General features: G+C 43.0%; 3 protein-coding genes across 8 annotated transcripts in view; 1 reads left to right on the forward strand and 2 right to left on the reverse strand.

Annotated features, from left to right (window-relative positions):
* Window positions 1-734: 734 nt before the first annotated feature.
* Window positions 735-17543, reverse strand: LOC147799053 (uncharacterized). Of its 4 annotated transcripts, none has more exons than XM_087136735.1 (3): window positions 15028-17543; window positions 3747-3803; window positions 735-3117 (listed from the first exon to the last, which is right to left on the reverse strand). In XM_087136735.1, exons 1-3 carry the CDS (start codon window positions 15119-15121, stop codon window positions 3074-3076), a joined length of 195 nt encoding a protein of 64 aa, XP_086992861.1. In that variant the 5' UTR covers window positions 15122-17543; the 3' UTR covers window positions 735-3073. The 4 variants fall into 4 exon arrangements, with proteins under 4 accessions (XP_086992861.1, XP_086992860.1, XP_086992858.1 ...); XM_087136734.1 differs by having other exon boundaries at window positions 735-3242; XM_087136732.1 differs by lacking the exon at window positions 15028-17543 and adding an exon at window positions 5146-7561.
* On the forward strand, window positions 7253-10154 carry LOC110987980 (metabotropic glutamate receptor 4-like). Its single transcript, XM_022251191.2, has 2 exons — window positions 7253-9232; window positions 9585-10154. The coding sequence occupies exons 1-2, from the start codon at window positions 7253-7255 to the stop codon at window positions 10152-10154; spliced, it is 2550 nt and encodes an 849-aa protein (XP_022106883.2).
* Window positions 17544-17683: 140 nt separating the features above from the next.
* Window positions 17684-20194, reverse strand: part of LOC110987507 (rRNA N(6)-adenosine-methyltransferase ZCCHC4-like) — a 73437-nt gene continuing 70926 nt past the window's right edge. For all 3 annotated transcript variants that reach the window (XM_087136729.1, XM_022250304.2, XM_022250298.2), the window contains one exon: window positions 17684-19909. In XM_087136729.1, coding sequence (XP_086992855.1) covers window positions 19855-19909 — 55 coding nt within the window. In that variant the 3' untranslated portion in view covers window positions 17684-19854. The remainder of the gene's footprint in view (window positions 19910-20194) is intronic.

Consider the following 20194-nt stretch of genomic DNA (forward strand, 5'->3'; position numbering starts at 1 on the left):
TGTCGAAACTCCTTTATGAACACAGTACTAGTACATGTAGTACCGAACACCAGCCGCTGCGAGGATAATTTCAATTAAGTGACAGGTGGCGCTGTTCTTGTGATTTGGGGCAAGATGTCAAGTCCAAAGCTTTCGCGAGTGTTGATAATTCAAAAACTAGATGAATATAAAATATGAAATATTATGTGAATTCTATGAATAACAATGACGTACAAGTCGAAGAGGGTTTGCATTCCTGTCCAAGTGTCAGGCGTGCGATTCACATAAGAGGTTCAAAGGATCAATGGTGATTCAAAATGATGTGGCCTAGGATGGGTACATGTTATACATGTAAATCCATGCTGAAAGGAGTCGGCATCTTTTCAAACTTAAAATGAAATGAGCCCCTTTTTGTGTGTGTACGGGTAGGGAATGAGTATCATAATCTTCTGACTAATACATTGTGATGGGTGGGAACCCTCTTGGACTTGTACTTCCGTCATTATTATTCATATTACACAGGGTGTCCCAGACAAAATCAAACCCTGAGGAAAGGGGTTAATATGCCCAAACCATGAGATATGATTATAATGTATAAGGATCTCCGAGAAGTAGAAGCGGTATTCTTTCTAATGATACCTTGATGGTATCCCTCCTGTCATGCATGACTGAATACCATTGTCTTGAAAATGGGGCATCCGAACTCAGTTGTAATACTTTGGATAAACCAGTGAATGAGGATGTCCTCTGTCATGCTTGTCCTGGATAAGATATCAAGGGTACACCGATTTTTTACACCTTCCGCGTGTCCAAGTCCATTCCTCCTGCAACTGGTTCCCCTTGGCTTTTCGACAAGTTGCTGTCGAACTGCAGCAACGTTTTTAGGAGTTCGCACTCTGCGCCTCCTTCCAGAATGACCCTTATTCAAATTAAAGCTTGTCCCATGTTCTCGGTATTTGCGCACATTTTCCCAGATGGTCGACTTTGTCGATGGATCCCTATCAGGGAAGGCTTCCCTAAATGCAGCTCGGGTGGCTTGAAAGCTCTTGTTTTCAAGAAATTTCGTCACGACAAACATTCCATTTGCTCTTTGGTAAGTTGCACCATACTGCAGACTTGCTGTCCTGCTTCGAACACTTTTCAACACTACACTGGCCTACCTCGGGGCAAGTCAACACATTTAAACCAGGTTATTGCATAACTTGAAAGTGACAAAAGGCAATCGTCCCTCATTAACATGACCTTTTGTTGTCACTTTTAACCAGGACAAGCATGACAGAGGACAACCTCATTCACTGGTTTATCCAAAGTGTTACAACTGAGTTCGGATGCCCCATTTTGAAGACAATGGTGTTCAGTCATGCATGACAGGAGGGATACCATCAAGGTATCATTAGAAAGAATACTGCTTCTACTTTTCGGAGATCCTTATACATTATAATCATATCTCATGGTTTGGGCATATTAACCCCTTTCCTCAGGGTTTGGTTTTTTCTGGGACACCCCGTATATTCATATTTATATATTTCATATTCACATAATTTTTTAATTCTATTACATAACACTTTACTCAAGTCTTCAGAAGGTTTGCATGTTCAAAGCTTATTTGTAACAGGGCGAGTTTAACAATGCCACATAAATCGTGACTTTACCAACAAACAATCATATTGCTTGGTTAGAAAGCCATTAGGAAAGCATCGCTCCTTGGAACAAAATAAGAGACACATTTATGTTGAAATAAATATGCAATGAGCTCTCCAGGTTAATTATGATAATAACCAGACAGGCACTTTTAGTGTCGAATCGATCGGATAGGCATCCGATAAATTCCAATTTAAACAAAGATCAAAAACACCACATTCAAGTTACATGTACTGAGATGATTTAAAATTTTTTCCTGGAAGTTTCACACAACTTTGTGTGGTTGAACTAGTAATGTGCTTGCAATAACAGTTATTTCCGTAGGGGAAGGCAAATACGCCTTCGATGGATGATCTTAAATTAAATTGACCTTTCACATACAACCCAGAAGTAACGAGCCCTCATCTGGGGCAAAGTCAAAACCAGAATAAACTTGGAGCAGATGTGCTACTTCCTTTTAGTCCGCACTTAGAACTGAGGATACGAATTTAGAACCATCTATCATTTTGTTGTAGAACCTCGCCAAGTTACTGGTATTAGACCATTTGGCTGTGTGAAGTATATCATTAAGCGATACCCCTTGAGCTAAAGCAGTTGAAGTTGAAGCACTTCGGAAACTATGAGCGGTACAGACATTTGTGTCCATCTCTGCGGCCTGTAGTATATTTTTCATCCATCTTGCCAGACCAACAGTAAACACAGCTTTATGTAATACTTGAAATAAACAGTCTAGTGGTAGAATCTCCAATTGAACTCGTTCTGTCAAGATACTCTCTTAGAGTTGATAAAACAAAATACACATAATTTACTGTTAGATTTAAAGGCTCGCAGAGTAAGTGTATCATGGGGATACGTTTCTTTGGACAAATTGTCTTTAGTAATTTCATTATCGTAATAATACATTTGTCATCTGAGGAATCAAAATATTGGATGTCAAGAGCAGCGAGCGTTTGAGTTCGCTGTGCCGTAACAACAGCCAGTAAGCTTAGACATTTTTCGCTGAGTTTTGGTAACGACAAATCACTGTTGTCAAGTAAATTTGAAATGTGGTCTAAGAGCTTTGATACTTTCCACGTTTTCTAGTACTTCGGTTTTGGTGGTGGAGTTAAAAACCTCTTTAGAAAGCGGCAAATAATAGGATGTTGCCCAATGGCTGACCTCCAGCCAAAGGCAAAGTCACTGATAAAGCTGACCTATAAAGATTTATAGTTGAGTATGAATTTCCATCTGAATGCTGCTGAGCCTGGAAATCAGCAATATCTAGTTCAGGTGGCGCAAAAGGATTGATTTTCCTTCTATTACACCTGCTAACCCAATATTTCCATTCAGACTCATACTGTTTTTCTGTGCCTTGCCTACAAGAATTGGAGAGGAGTTTGGAAACATCTTCCGAAAGCCCCCATGTGCTTCCCGTTGTTGCCTGAGATGGTCCAAGAGGCTAACTTGACTCAGACTAACTCGGAGGATGGACTTCCCAAGGTGGGTCTGGAGCCGACTCTGGGAATTGAATTGGATGTGACACACACATTAACAGTAGTTCGAGGAACCAAGCTTGGGTTGGCCATAGGGGATCAACCAGCAGACATGAGTCTGTCTTTTCTCTGGAAATCTTGTCCAGGATTCTAGATAGCAAACAAAATGGTGGAAGAATGTGAGGGGTAAAGCTAGACCAAGAAAGGGTAAAGGCATCTATAGTCAATGCGAATGCATCTTTTTTCCAAGAGACATTTCCCTTTTTTATTTTTGCACAAAGTAAGAAGGTCAACGTCAGGGCAGAATGTGTGCTTAATAAATTCGATCAAAGAGTACTACTTTGAGACATAGTTCTTTGTTCGAGTTTGAGAAAGAAGTTGGGCTAGGAAATTGGATTCCCCAGCAACGTGCGTTGCAATTAAGTGAATATCCCTTTGGAAACACTACTTAATTAAATATCTTGATTGTCACCTGGTTTGAAGAAACAATAGTTCCACCCTTTTTTGACAAGTACGGTACAGCTGTACTTCTATCAGATTTGGTGAGGACATGTGCATTACTAATGCTTGAGCATTAAGTAAAAAGGGCATTTTACACAGCTAGGAGCTCCAGAACATTAACATGAAGCTTTCTGTGGATGCCATTCCACTTACCCTGTTCGTAGGAGTCGTCTGTCTCACAGACTGCTCCCCATCCCTGATTAGTGGCATCTGTAGAGATAACGATAGCAATATGTGGTAATTTAATACCACATTTTATTTCCTCTGAAGGAACAGTTATCCACTACTGATTTTTTTTTTCAAAAAACGTGTGGTACCAATAAGGGCGTCAAAATCGCCCGACTCTGCTTGACGTACTTTAGCTTTAGCAACTTCCATCTGTCGGTAATGAAGTTTACCTTGATGGAAAGCTTTAAATGTAGCCAGTAAGCGAATAGTTACCAATTTCTGACAATAATTTTCAACATTCGTACGTAGTCTTTTCCACCTTAGATTAGGGGTTGCAGTGTCATGGAAGATGAATCGATCGCAAATCCCAAGTACGTCAATCGTGTCTCGGGGATGGATCAAGGAAGATATTTTGAAATTCATTTCCAACCCAAGAGCATGCAATAGACTTATCATTAAGGCAGTGTTGCGCCAGATTTCTTCTTTTGAAGAAGAGAAGATGAGTATGTCATCTAAGTAAATGACCAACCGTATACCTTGACCTCAAGCCAAGGCCACTACCGGCCTCATAACCGAAGATAAGCCAAACGGTAAACAAGTAAAGCAGAAAATCTTTCCTGCCCATGAGAAACAAAGGTATAAGGTTGATCTTTCTCAGACATCGAGATAGAGAGATATGCATCTTCCAAGTCTATCGATGTAAGATAGTCGTTATCTTGGATTGCTTTTCACAAATCCTAAGCCCTCCATTTTGAAGTGTTCGTAAACAACAAATTTATAGAGATCTTTCAAATTAATAACTGGTCTCAATTCACCCGACTTTTTCGGTATCAGGAATATGCCGAGTACCAAGCAGCATGCTCCCGGAGGGATTTCTTTGATTGCTCCTTTGAGCCAAAGCTCACTGATCTCAGTTTAATCATGAGGGATTCTCGTTCGGAATTTTTTTTCTGACGAGGTCTGAACAGGACAACTCACCAAATCTATTTGACATCCTGATACAGTGATCAGAATCCATCGATCTGGAGTGATTTGAGACCAATTGTCTTTATGCCATTTAAGTCTCCCGGCCCCAGCCGGTGGAGATGGAAGCAGATCCCATTTTACATATCTGTTTTTTCCGATGCAGGCCTAGTTACTGTAGATGGTTTGGTGGGCTTTTGATTCAACATGGGTCGTCCACGACCTGGTTGGGACATCTGAGAGCCCCAATAAGATGCACGCCAGTAGTGCTTATCTCCATCGGAGGTTCCGCCGTAGTGCGGACGAGTCTTTGCCGATTAATCTTTGGTGTTTATTACATGTATAAGGTGTGCCACGGCGGCGATAGGAAAGTTGAGGTTTCTTCTCCTCCGAAGTCACTTTTTAACCGGCCTTCAGTTACCTGTTTCATGGCATTATTCAGGTCTATTCTGAACAGCTCATCAGAGACGGGAGTCCTGCGGGAGCATAGACCCCGATACACTGGATTGAGGCCCCTTTTCAATTCCTCACTTCGTTTGATGCTGAGTTCGTAAGAGCCATTCCATGCAATAGTTATGTCATCTAAGGCAAGTTCTTTTACTTTGTCAACATTCACAGGTTGGCCCAACTTAGCTGTGTTACGCAGCTCGGTAAGTATTGTAGCAATAAGGGGGCAACCCTTTGACAACATGTTTCTGAGTTTGCTGAAAGATAACAAACTTGGGATCTGGCCGGCGGAAGCAGGGATTGTTCCCCACGGTAACCCACTCTCTATTCTGGGTGCTGTGACGGCCACTGTATTTGACGGTTTGGCATCTTGCTCAGCGATTTTTCATATATCTGTTTTTTGACGGGTAAAGTTACAACTTTCACAATTAAAACACTGACCAGGGCGAATTATTATCAATTATTATCTTTTTTAATCTATGAGAGAGGGAACATGGGGAACAGTCCGGGGAGTGGGCGCTCCCTGTGTAACCCCACCCCTTGCTAGGATAACCCACGGTTGCTAGGATAAGTGCGCCCTCTGTTGGTCAAGCTCGAGTGTAATATTTTTAAAGCATTATGGAGAAAATGAGCGAAATTCGTGGAACTAAGCGACAGGGACATCGTTGCACGCCAGCCATGCCAGCATGCGTGTTTGTATGGGGATACCACGGGCTGGTTTGCGTTTGTCTGCGTCGTCGGCGACACCTCCGTTTGACACGTTTCCATATGTCTGCGTTGCAGTTGTGTCTTGATTGCTTTGCTCTCTGCGTGTCTTACGTCGTTATGGACATCAGGCTTTAAAGGCACTTGCGCAAGAACAGTGCGTGAACCAATACACGCGTACTCCATTATTTTGTTTGCGCTATAGAGGCTTTTTATGTGACGTAACATGAAGGGCAAAGGCATTTCATAACGCGTACCATGTCCGTAGAGCCGTGTGCATTTGCGGATCAGTGTAATCGAATCTTGGCCATTTCATGTACGCTAGAATAATAATATACATAATTAGCCTATGTATTACAACTGAACGCTTACCGTCCAAAATCAAGTGACTGAAAATCCTCTACACTTCCTGGTTCGAGTTCAAAATGACGTCTAGCGGAATAGAATATTTTACCAGTCACCTCATGAAGTTATTCTTACCATTGCACTCAGAAACATTCATTATTATGCTGTGTACCATTATTCTTGCCAATCAGAATGGAGAGCAGACAGACAATGCAAGTAAAAGGCGACATGTACACAACTTTTACAAATTATGTATTCAGGGGTGCTAATAATTTCACGTTTTTTTTCAAACTTTAATTTTTATTATTTTTATTTTTAATTAACTAAATTTCAATTTAAAAGAATTTTTGAAAATTCATCCTTGCAAATTTCACGTTTGTACAGTAAAAAAATGATCGCACTCGGTGACAGATTGAGTCTTTCTTTTTCACTTCGTTGAACACGACACTCAATCCATATTTCATTTACAAAGCAATGCATTTTTTCGGTACCTTCCTGCCGAGGGCCTGTGGAAAATCACAAGTCGCTTCAATAATTCAGTTGGCGACAGGCAAAAAAATCTATCAAAAATGCCTACGAAGACATGCGCACAATGTGAGTGTGATCCGACATACTATATGCCTAATACAAGAAAAAAAATCTTCCCTCATTGAGGGTCGGATTTCACTGCCTCTCCGTTCTGCTGCAGCTGTTTGGGCGTTGGAAGTGAACGCATGCGTACGAGTGTCTGTCTTTGCAACGTGCCGTAAAGTAAAGAATTGGGAAAAGCAACAGTACAAATACACGTCCTGATATAAGTCACTTCTGCTGCGGATCTGTTTGTTGTCTGACTCTCGAGTATGTATTATGGCGTCGCCTCTGGCTCACAGTTAACAGCAAAGTATACACAAAGCTGCGTGCCTACAAAGTTCAAAACAAGTTCACTAGATATTGGCATAGGTTTTTCACAATATATATAACTCTAGTGATATTTCTTAAAGACGAATATGTCTGCACGCTGGGGTGTATTCTTACTTATCCTAGTTGCAGTAATGTGCAACGTCCACTCTGTTCGAGTATTGCCAAAGACGTGTATGTCACATTACCAGCTGGGGGACATTGTACTGGGGGGCATTTTCCCTTTACGTTTCGTCAGCCAACCTGCGCCATGTGGTGGAAGACTTTCACCGTGGGCTGTTCGTCTGTCGGAGGCTATGATTTTTTCCATCAATGAAATCAACCGTCGCGATGATCTCCTCGCCAACGTGACTCTGGGCTACGATATCCGCGATGACTGCAGATCAGAGGAAGTGGCCATGTGGACAACCCTCTCGTTCATTCAAAACATCAGCAAGTCCTTTCCGGAGTATCTTGATTGTACGCCACAGAACGCGGGCCCCGTCAGTGGGATCGTCGGCACAGGTTTCAGCCGGACCAGCATCTTCGTTGCCAAGACGGCGTCGATGTTCCAAGTGCCGGTTGTGTCGTACGCTGCGTCTAGCGACGAGCTCAGTGACAAAAGTTCCTACCCGTATTTTCTTCGCACTTACCCCCCGGACACCCTACAGGTCAAAGTTATTCTAGATGTGGTGCTCCACTTCGAGTGGGAGTACATCGCTCTTCTGTACTCTCTGGAAAGTGACGGGATTCGAGGTGCATTCGCCCTGCAGGAGCAGGCCGAAGAAATGGGGATCTGCGTGGCCTTCTTGTCTCCCATGCGTGAATTCCCAAGTGACGATGAGCTGCAGAACACCATTGAGAAGCTGCAAACCCACAGCAAAGTGGACGTGGTGGTTTTATTTGGCGCCAAGAACGAGGCCCAAGCCGTGCTGAGGGCTGCGAAAGAGTCTGGTCTGAGACGCATCGTGTGGCTTGGTACCACCCACTGGGGTTACCGACTTTCTGCAGATCATTTGGAAGACGTAGCTACGGGTGCCTTGTTCGTCAGAGACTACAGACCCACGGTGAAGGCTTTTGGTGAGTACTATGCTTCTCTAGATCCATTTTCGCCTGACACGAGTCCGTGGTTTAAGGAACTTGCGCATGAGTGGCTATCAGCTCGGCATTGTTCCAACTTATCTGTATGCCCGCTCGATCGTGGTAACACCGAAGGATTGGTCATGAATTCAGTATACGCTTTTGCTCACGCCATGGACACCCTTCTAAGACAGAACTGCACCGACGAACTTTGCCGGTCTAAAAATCGCCAGCAGATGGACGGGACATCGCTTTTACACACTTTAAAGAACGTCCAATTCGAAGGTCCGTATGGTCAAGTCTCATTTGATTCTAATGGCGACGGGAGAGGCAAATACGTTGTGTCCAACTGGCAACGTCACAACGGAAAGTACACCATGGTGGATGTCGGGTTGTGGGATGCGGTCAACGCGCCTCGGCTGTGGATCCAAGACGGTATGATCCAGTGGCCCAACAATAACTCAAGTAGGCCACGGTCTACCTGCCGAGTAGACTGCCCTCCGGGTTATGCCATCTCCACTCTACGACAACGCTGTTGTTCTGACTGCATCAGTTGCCCAGACAACAGTATCGTCGTGAACGGCACCGTGTGCTCTCCCTGTGAGAGAGCCCACTGGCCAGACAAGGAGTTTATGACCTGTGTCTCCATCGTCCCCACCAGCATCCAACTGAAAAACCCGGTGTTGGCCAGCGTGCTGAGCCTTGTGATCTTTGGCATGGTGTGCTGCCTGCTGACCGGCCTGTGTTTGGTAGCTAAACACAAACACCCGCTGATTAAGGCCACAAGCCGCGAATTGACGTCCATCCACCTAGCGGGGCTCATGCTGTCCTATGGCGCTGCCATCATGCTTCTCACGGCTACACCGAGTGTCGAGGGCTGTATTGCGTCGGAATCCCTCATCAGCATCAGCTTCACCATGTCCTACGCGCCCACCCTCCTGAAAGTGATCAGGATCCAACGTATATTCAAAATGGGTAGGGTGACAAACAAGCCACCGAGGTTAACATCGCCCAAGTCTCAAGTCGCAATAGTTATAACCATCATTGTGGCCCAGGTAAGTAGACCTGCAATTATGTTTTCACAGGTAAGGGTGGAAATCATAACAAACATTATGATCGATCGAATCAAATGACTGTGTACATGTTACAAAGTGAATGTCAAGGACTGACATTTCAATCAAATATCAGTGCTAGATTTCTGAGTTGTGCATGTACACAGCTTTGTTTTAAAGCTTCATTTTCACCACATCAGTTCCACAAACTAAAAGCGAGACTCATGAGTATGGGGAAAATTTTGAGTTTTTAATGTATCAGTTGGGTAGGGTAGCTTTACTTTTCAATTGATTCTCTCCCTTTTTCCCACAATAAAGAAAAACAACGAATGTCTCCTACTTTCCCGTTCCTCAGCTTATCATGTCGATCGTGTCTGCTACGGTAAGCCCTTCTGCCCCCTCAACTCTCTACACGCTCGACATGGGCAACTACAGCGAGATCTTCTGCGCCTTCGGATATGGCTTCATCGCGCCCTGCCTCCTCAACCTGACCATCATCGTCGGCTGCTGCCTCTTTGCGTTCCTCTCGCGCAAGGTGCCAGACAACTACAACGAGTCCCGCTTCATCGGCGTCAGCGTGTACACCACGCTGGTGCTGTGCGTTGCAGCGGTTCCTGTCTACACCTCCACCAACGAGGTGCTTCCAAAAGTGGCCAGCATGAGCCTCGCTCTGACGCTCAACGCTTACCTCTCCCTGGTATGTCTTTACATCTCCAAGCTTTACGTCATCGTCTTCGGCAACAGGGTCGAGCCCAGGGCCATCCCGGCGTCTACTACGCTGCAGGAAATGACCATGTCCTCATCGGCGATACCCAATGTCCGTTGCATGGTTACGTCTGCTTGGGGAAGTGAGATCCGCCAGGTTAAGGCCATGGGACCGGCGCAAAGCGTGGGCTCTCCCGGTCCAAGCAAGTCCGAGTACTAGACCATGCCTCACACCTTCCTCCCGATCCCAGCTTAGCAATACAGGCGTTTCAAAATAGTGCGCCTCCAAGAATTTGCAACGCGTTAGCCAATCACAAGGTGCAAAATCTGTCGCCCCAATGCGCGTTTGGATAAGGTTGATAAATTTCGCGCGTTGCGATATTGGCCAACGCGTTGCAAACTCTTGGAGGCGCACTGTTGTGAATCGCTCGTATTACCGCGTTCCCCACGCATTTTCCCTACTGGTGCAACTTGCTATCACCTCCGGACAGCCGTTGCCTGCCGCATCCATCAGCAGTTCACAAATAGCTCACAACTGCACAAGGTTGTCAGGAATCGAATATCATCACTAAACCCTCCGATGAAATCGACAGAAACGAAATTCACTAAAGATTTACACGAAATTTTAAACGCATTTCAAACGTGAACCATACACATCTATAATATTCCTTGAGATTGATAATGGGAACCTACATAGCTGAAGGAATATCCATTGCTTCTATGTCTATTTATATGTCTATTTATTCTATATGTATGTCTATTTATTCTATATGTATGTCTATTTCGAGTAAGCCATACGGGACGACTAGGAACCCCCGCAGTGTCATTACACAAACGAATGTAAACGTACATGTACATGTAGCTCGGGTTCTCAGTGCAAGCATCGAATGCATTATATAGCCAGTCGGGTGCTATTTCAGTAATGCCACAATGCACTTCTAAACAGCAACCACATTGAAAAAGAAGGAATCAACGAATTTCATAATCAACATCGTTGAGTTTTTATTACAATACCACTTCAAAGTTGTCTGATTTCCTCCTGGTGATTCAAGCGCTCGATGAATGTTCAAGATAATGGCAACCATCCACTTAAGCAAACCCTGTTCGTTTTCCACTCGAATCGACCCGAATTCCGTGAAATTCCACGCCAACACGAATGATTGAACGGGCACGCTGACAAAGGAATAACCGAAATTCCAAAGCCGGTCACGTTGGCCTCGGCCGATACTAAGATTCTCCTCCCGTTTGGTCCTATCCTAAAGTAATTATCTCAAAAAACTTTATATGCCTGCATCATATTATTTCCGACAGGACAACCTCGGAAAATGTGTACAACTACACTGATTTTCTTTGGCATAAGGCGAAACAAAGGCCCCCTTCCCTAATCAGAATCATGTCCGGAAGTAGCGTATCCAATTCGCAGGTAGACACGAAGAAACCTGTGCTTTACAATTCCTTTGCATAACCACAATTATCAGTAACTTATACAATACACACACTTTACAAGACGTTCAAACCGGTGAATGTCTGTCCAGAATTGACTGAAAGCGTTCGCACGCGACCTCCCAGCATTGATCACAGCAACGGCAAACATCCTTGCAACGGGCAGCACTTTAAAATACCACACTGTGTTTGAAGAGTATTGCTTTCATCCACGCCTAAATGAGACTTACAGCTTATTCTCAAGTAGTTTTAAAAAGAACACCGACCTCAACTTAGCTGCAAAGCTGAATGGATGTGGGAGCGCAAGCAAATCGATTTCCAATAACACGCGGCAGTCTGCGTTGAAACGCTATACCCGAATCAAGAACAACCTTGCCCAGGCGAAGACATTTGAATAAAGGTCATCTCATATACAGCAGTTGCAGGAGAGATCACAAGAATTAACTTGCCAAGAATAAATGCGATTTACTCTGCATGTTTGTTCGCAGTGAAATGCACTAAAACACACTGACACAGTTTTATCATTATGTTCTTCTCTAGTGTTATCTACACTTAACCGTAGGACAAAGTGACGTAAAAATCCAATACATGTTGTAACAGTAAGACTAAGAGAAGTTGTTCCATGTCCGACTTGTTCCTTACCTCTTTTATTGGTGACAATTTGATTTCGTCACATGTACGCACCGAAACGTTATACTACGTGAAACAGTTTGTATAAAAGCGCACAATTAACAGGATTAGGCCTATAACTGTAACTTCTAGTCTATATAACCTTAACGTAATTTGATGCTTTAACTAATTAACGTCTTTCAACGCACAATAGGTTTTTGCTAGCAGCTTGGGATCTGGGGGTTGGAAAACAGGGGCCGTGCCCCCACAGAAAACTTTTTTTTTTAAATGTGAAAAGCGATTAATTTCGGGGATTTTCCGACTTACTTTCCTTATAAAAGCGTGTAAAAATCCAGTTCCTTCCGTTATCAGGAAAGCCGTAGAGGGTTTCATAGAGAAATTTTCATATACAGCACCCCCAATAGTTCTGGAAAAGGCAACATCGTTAATAATCCCACTGCACCAGACTGTGCAAGTGCGTAGCTTAACTGCATTTAGTCTGTCGTACTCGTGAGCACGTTGGAGGGAGCGGTCCGCGTGTGAAGATTTAGCTTGCTACATACACGCACACTGTATTGTCGAGTAATCGTGATTTTTCACCACAGGTATAGTACCAGCAGTGAAAAATCACGACTATCGTGTGATTTATATGTGTTAATTGACGGCCTTAATACATGTGTGAGACGGCTAAATAAAACCCTGCTTGATAACAATAATTTTGATGCTCAAAGCACACTGCGTTCGACAGCACAAAACCAAAACGTTTAATCTGTGGAGTTAAAACACAGTGGAACGATACTTCACTGGAAGCTGAACCCCCAGTGTGCTAAATTCCTTACTCACGCGTCCAAGGCATCTGATCTCCGAAAAGCACATGCACTCGGCGCCAGCTTCTCTCTTAGGACAAGACTTTTTTAAATAAAATCATGTTTTCTTTAAACAAGGCACTGTGTCCCATTTGAGTCCAAGCTTCGCTCTGCAATTCAGTGAAGGGTATTTCAGGACTCATTTGGTGTTACACTAATACATTACCCGTCATTCTACATTTGCGTTACAAATGTGTCATTCCGGTGGGTTATGGAGACAGAGTTGAATAGGTCGACACAAAACTGTCGCCCTTTTCAAAACTGACGACCAATGAGGGGTTTTAGTAAGGGAAAACATGTGGTGTTTCAATAGAATGACACTCCTATCGCATTCTTTCAAAATGGAGGACTTTAAGACGCATGTTTGTGGGCATGCGCGTGCAATTCTGGGCGCATTCCACCAACTCGTATTTCTGCGCGCGAGCTCGTTAATATGTTGTGATCCCACGGGATTTTTATAATAAGACAGACCAGTATCAGGAGGGATCATAGAAATATTTCTATAAATCCCGAATTTGGGACTGATAGTTTCCAGTTTAGGGTATTTCTTTCACAAAAAGCCCAAAAATACGGGCCTATTTTGGATATTGAGGCGGGCGGGTACATTCAGAAATGAGCGCCAAGTTTTACTGTTATTTTGGGATATCTTCCATGAAAGGTGAATAAAAACATTTTCGTGGCTAACCCCAGGAAAATGAAAAGTGATCTTCTGGCCATAACTTTGAATTTCCAGTGAAAAAACGGAGGCCAACCTCTTCACAAGAGTCAAGAGGCGGCGCTATTTCGGTCTTATTTTGCACTGTTTTCTATGGGAGCGTTTTTGGTGTCTGAAGTGCATGCCTTCTAGGCAAGCGTGTAATAGTTCTGAGCACGCGCACAACATTTGTCTGCCGCCACCATGCGTCTCAAAGTCTCCTATTATGTTGCACTTTCGGCTCAGTATACTCTATTACTCAGGGTTATGGTTTTGCTTTTCATCAGCAGCCAAAAAAGTGATATTGAAATGGGTTCCACTTTGTGTTTAAATAGCCTAGATTAAAACAAAACAAGACGAGTCTATTTACTTCCATACGATTCAAAACAATAGTGTGCATAAAAAACAAACCTGTGATTTTTTTCACTGACAGCTTCACTGTTTTTGACCATAAAAGGGCTGATTTTTAACAGGCACGAATAGGTTATGAAGTGACTGAATTATGGATTTTACGCGGCCTGGGAGCGCGAACAGCCAAAAGGGGAATTTTTTGTACCAGGGAAACGCAGGATCTTTCGATTCATTTTGCGGTCACTCATAATGGGGTAAACATTAAATTAATGACGTTTTTGAAATGGTTACGTATTATTATCATTTTGAAATACTTCACGTGAACTAAATATTTCTATTTCTGTAACCCTTTAATTCCATTGATCTGTGCATGCAGATGAGAGTTGCATATGGGCGCACTGAGGCGTGTTTTCGAGAACTCTAACCAGCAACATAATAGTGGAAGCTTGGAGCGGATCCAGGGATCACGCCCCCTCTTTTTTTCACCAAAAGAATCATAAACAAATAAGGAGCGAATGAAAATGGAAAGGGGAAGAAACAGAACGGGAGGGACTCATAATGTGACAAAGGCATGCAGTTCTGCTTCCGGTTACACAACTTCTCAAAGTTTACGGCCACGACCCTAAATTTTTAGGTCACGCACCCCCCCTTGAAAATCCTTGATCCGCCCCGGTTAGTGACATCAAACCAGGGGAGTAGCGACCGGAGCTGTGGCACCCCTTATAAGTAATTCCAGTCGCTTTGGTCTGAAAATGAATCCAAAACAGGTATATATATCGATATATGTTGGCCGTTGGAATTTCCTATGAAGTACGAAATGTAGCGTACCACGGATTTTTCATTTTACGAGACGAGGTTAGCAAGCAAGTTACAAGTCAGCAAATTGACTTTGGCACTCCCCCTCCAAAAAGACAATGCCTTCGCTACGCCCCTGCATCAAAGCATCGTCCGAGTGAGACGAAGCACCAGCACATGACGTTGTTGAGAAAGGTCATTTCAACTCAACATCCAGTAAGTTTCTTAAAACTGCTGCTCTTCGCTTTTGTAAAGTACCCGTCTTGAATTGATGTATGCGACAACAAATTGAGGAATGCATTATTTCAGAGAAAACAAAAATTGTCTAGGCTTACCTAATTCCTCCCTTGTGAACTGCCACAGAACCAATACCAGTGCAACTGCATGAAGAGAATAGCACGCGCTGCCGATGTGATATTCGAACAACATACAGTCAATGTATGAGATGTAATGAGCTGTGAAATTAAATTACTTGGTGAATGAACTACACGATTTTTATCGTGCTCGTGTATTTGTTGTCAAGTCTTCTTGGTTCCCTCAAACCAAATCAACTATAAACCATCTCATGCCGGGGATTCGACTACAGGGCCGTTTTCCAATACTCAACTTCGGCTCCGTCTCAGGCTTCAACTGTTTCTTTTTGACTAGGTGACTTTGAAGCTGTAAGCGCAGTAATTAGTCTAATAGTGCCACAACACATCAAATGAGATGCAAGAGAGCCAAAAATTACAGTAATCCAATTTAATTTGAACGCTTCAGGCCCACAATCGGGGATTGGTTTTGGGAACGAAGTCTGAGACGGAGACGAAGTTGAGTATTGGAGAACGGCCCAGGGCTAGCTTTAACCACTGGTCAGGATGGTGATTGCGGAGTCAGGTTGGTGTGCCTGCACTCTCCGCACATTCAACCTCTTGACCCACGACCGAATCCTTCTCTTGAAGGCCAGCGTGTGGACTGGATTTTCATCCCTCTCCTAATTTCCTTTGTTTCCCGAGTCTGGGCCTTTACTCCCATGCATCTATTCTCTTCGTGGTTGCATCTCTCCAGGATGCCTTCCATAAGGTTTGCAAGTAAGAGTGCCATGAGTTGTCTTTGAAAAATGTTTCGTTTCATTACAACACAACGGTGCTCAGTTACTACAATACCAACCGTAAAAAAAAAAACGGGGAAAATAAACAAAAAGAAACAAAAGGGAAAGAAATAATAAAACACTCATCATGATCTCACATGACTTCGTGGGTAGCACCACACCGTGGTCAAGTTACACTAAAACCATATTTTTTAGGTGGTTTCTTGAATTGCGAGAGGGACAAAAAGAACTTTTATAAAGCCCGCTTTTGCTCGTGCTCACGCCTTTTAGTATGTGAGCACGTGTCCACTGATTGCTACTACATGTACAGTACATGGTTTCTTTGAACTCGATTAAATGGACAGCATTTGCTCGGATTTGCTCGATTATCCGGGGTCTACACTTCCGCATAATACACTGCATGTTGTTTATATGCAGGCCTACGTCCCAAGATGGTGTAGTAAGTTACAACGCTTTGTGACGTTTGAACAGCCTTTTGTACCGAAGCTTGTGAAGATCCGCGGCGCGGACACTAGGGCTCTGGGACAGGGGATGGTTTAAACCTAAAAGAAAAAAGCATGGAATTTGGCACATACCGGGATAAAAACCAAAAATAAACCAATGACAATACCATGGCTCAAAACATTAAAAATCCCGATATTATGATAACACTTGGTTGCATAATTATCACATGTTTAGTGCACAATGTTGGATGTCTTCTTTTACCCTACAGTAGTAAACTGTACATCATCGGCTTCTACATCGTAGATATTTGAGTCTGGAACGACAACGGCATGTATACAGAAACTGAGCACCTTCGAGATAAAAACCAGTATTCCCCTCAAGTCTCCGTCCAACAGTATAATGAACAAATGAGACAAAATGAGGCTACTAATAAAGCCTACGTAATCACAGTAATCCGCCATAGGACGGACTTTTTCTCGAATGTATTATAATAATGACATCTTGAAGTTTGTGTAAATATAATCAGGTATACCCAGGGTTGAGGTTTCAGAAAATGGAATCTTCGAAGCAAATAATCCCTCAGTGGCCAACATGCTGATTAGAGCCAGGAAGTTGATCCCTAGTGACGCACTTCTAGAATCCTTGACGTGCAACAACTAACCAGAATTCGTAATCATCTTTGGTTCTAATTCAGAAAATCACCTCCGAAAAGTCCTTGGATACGAGCATATTTTTTGAAACTGGCAATCGCCAATAGGTTGGTTCATACGTGGCGCAAAAGTGGACAGGCCCGCATTTTTCCGCGTCAGATCACAAAACCAGGGTGCTGCGAATTTGCTAAGGCTGCACACATTTCAACTCGAGCAAAATTCGCTGCAAGCGTTAAATAACGTCCAATGCAGAACGTCGTTTCGCTTTAGCACTATACATGTATATCTGAAATTATGAACGGCCCTAACCTTGAAAGAGACGTGTAAAAATATCCTTTAAAAATGGACCTCTGATGTAAAAAAAAAAAAAAAAGCATGCCAAGTGCAGAGTGTCATTATTTGGCGAAAATTGAAATCGAAACAGGAAACCAAATGCGTTTTACCAGTTTACATTTTTTCTTTTGCATTCTCAATCTTAGCTACGTAAATTTAGTTTTGTTTGGACTGCCATACCTGGAGATGGCTCAAAAGCTTGCACTCTAATAGGAAGCATCTTATGGGGGATACCAGCTTTCAGTGGTGTGGTTTTTTGGGGGGACAAACTTTTGTCAGCCTAGTTCAGTATCCATTTATCCGGTTTTTTTTAGTGGGGGGAAGGGCCAACTGGGGAGCACCGGAAATTTGTGGGGGCATACATGTGCCCCCCCCCTCGTGGCTATGGCCCTGCAAGACTTTGATTCCAGTGTTTGGGGGGGGGTAGTTATAAATATTCTTCCAAAAGCAAGGGCATGATGTGTTAACCCTATGTTGAATCATATGCAGGTCTTGCGACCTAGCTGTGTGACTTTATTTTCACAATGTACATCGGGCTTGTGCAGAACACTACAGGCCACGCACCAACTTTATGAAACGTCCATTAACGTCGAAAGGTCCCCATTTAACTTCAAATGTACACACGCACCCTACAAGGACCTCTGTGGGGTGTTTTAGAGGTACCCTACACGAGTTTCACGAAATACATGATACATGTATTTGGAATTTACTCCAAAAGGGGGAACATCCAAGCTGTACTTAATGGTGCAATTTGAAATAATTTATATAAGAGGTACTTGGTCGAAATTTTAACCCAGGAAAGTGATTCTGTTCAAAGGGGAGTAACATGAAAGCTGCACTTCACAGACTAATTTTTAATACACGAAAACAAAGGGAATGCCCATCAACAACAGTGTTTTCATATTTTGAGACCCAAAAGGCAACATAAACAGAGGTACCTATTGTACCGTGAACCATAGCTGCAACTTTATCCTCAATCAAGAAGATATATTTCGGATCCCCTTAAAAATATGCGTTTAAATAACAGTGTATGTGAAAAAGGTCTTCACTTAGAACATTAATGATATCGGTAATTGATATTTCAAGCACTGGCTTCTTCAGGGAATCTAAAGTTTTCTCATTTGTTTTGTGTTGGGAGTTATTATTATTAAAAGTAACAATAGCACAGGAGCAGATATTTGTTGCCCCAACCTGGGGTCAAGTGTATTTAATAACTGGTTTTAAAATTCTCAAGCGCGTTTTATCATCTGGTACAAACCACCCATGTGACAGTCTATGCACCAATCAGAATTAACGTAACATTCAATCAGCTGTACATTGCCTGTGTTTTCCACTCTTATTATTTCCAGATCCAGAAGATGAAAGGCTATTTGATTCATCATTGTGGCTCTGAACCTGGTAATCAAACACCTGATTTCAATGTCTCTGTATATAGGATCTCCTGGAGAGCTGCCACATATGCAGCAGCCAGCTACGGCGACTGTAGATAATGGGACAGATACAAAGTATGCCTATTTATTCGGGTTACTTTGGTAGAAAATCTGAGCAAGTACAGTATAAAGAATGACCGATATTATACTTTCTAATGTATGCAGAGATCATCTTTCAGAATCAATTTGAATGCCCTGAGTGTCATCAACACTGCATTTATAAGGGTATGGCTTACGCAAAAGTTACCAACAGTGTCAAACGTACACATTGCCCCTGTGGATAGTGTGAATCCTGACAGCAGTGTGTCATGAACCAGCAATATATTTCAGATTGCACAGTGTTGTTTGACAAAAACGAAAGGCTTTCTTCACTCCATGCCTTCATCAGCAATTACTTCATTTCCAGCTTGGTTTCCAGCAGTAATACCTGGAAAGGAAACTTTCTGCCTGTATCCCGATTCAATGCCGGAACAGCGGGGAAATGTTTTACACCATGCATTCGGTGTTTATACTTTCACCATGTACAAGTATTATGTGCTTCCAGATTTGGTGTGAATTATTTTATTGACTTTCCCCTTTAAACAATCCCCCTCCTCCATAATAAAAAAAAAGTGATATGCATTTTGGTTGGATGAAATTTGAACTTTTTTATGGCTGAAAAAATCACAAAACAAACACATTACAAAGAACTGTCTCTGAGTTATTGCACTGCACACTATCATGAACATTGATTGAAAGCACGGTCAAGAACATGACTATTCCTCACTAACATATGTATCCAATATTTTAGGATATGCAAATGATTCAGCGAGAGGGAGAGCAAGCAGGCACAGGTAGCGGTGGAAGCAAATTGCTTGATACCCTGGGAATGAGGTTGTCTGGCCATACACGAGGCCGCCAGCTGATGCCACGAGCAGAAATATCTCCTCATTGGTTGAAAAGAGCAAAATTGGCGGGGAGTGTTCAAGTGTTGATAGCCATTTGACTGTAACACATGCATTTCATAATCATCTGTGAATATTAACCAGTGAAGTGCAGTCCCACCTAAAACACCCTTTGTTGCTAGGAAAACTGCACCCTCTCTTGATCCCGCTCAGGGCAGATACTTGCCCAATAAACAGATCTGTCCTCTTCGAGTTAAAAGTAGCCATGACTCCTCCATTATTTGGCTGGTGCTATTGTGATGATGTGGTTCAGGAATGCCTGACAGTCTAATTATATCATACCAGTATCAAGGTGCTGTGCGGTATCTGTCTTCCTCTTCTTGTTTCTGTTAAAAAAAGAAGAAAAATGGAGCATTTCACATTTAAAATATCGAAACTGGAGGGAGGGTGTGTATGATGAGGGAATGGGGACAAAGGGGCACGTTCCCCCCATGCCATTCCGTGTCCCCCTCCCCACAACCTATATATACAATACATGCCACAGTTCCTTTGCTCAAACTGCAAAAAAAGTGCTCCCCCCGGTGAACCCTTAGTAATTCCATCCCGCTGTTATGCCACTCTAAGGGGTGTCACTATAAGAGTAAAAAAACGGAGTTCCACATGTTAGAAAA

The sequence above is a fragment of the Acanthaster planci genome, linkage group LG05 (genome assembly GCF_054643075.1).
Source record: "Acanthaster planci isolate LZ-2023a linkage group LG05, COTS_SCS, whole genome shotgun sequence".
Taxonomy (NCBI): domain Eukaryota; kingdom Metazoa; phylum Echinodermata; class Asteroidea; order Valvatida; family Acanthasteridae; genus Acanthaster; species Acanthaster planci.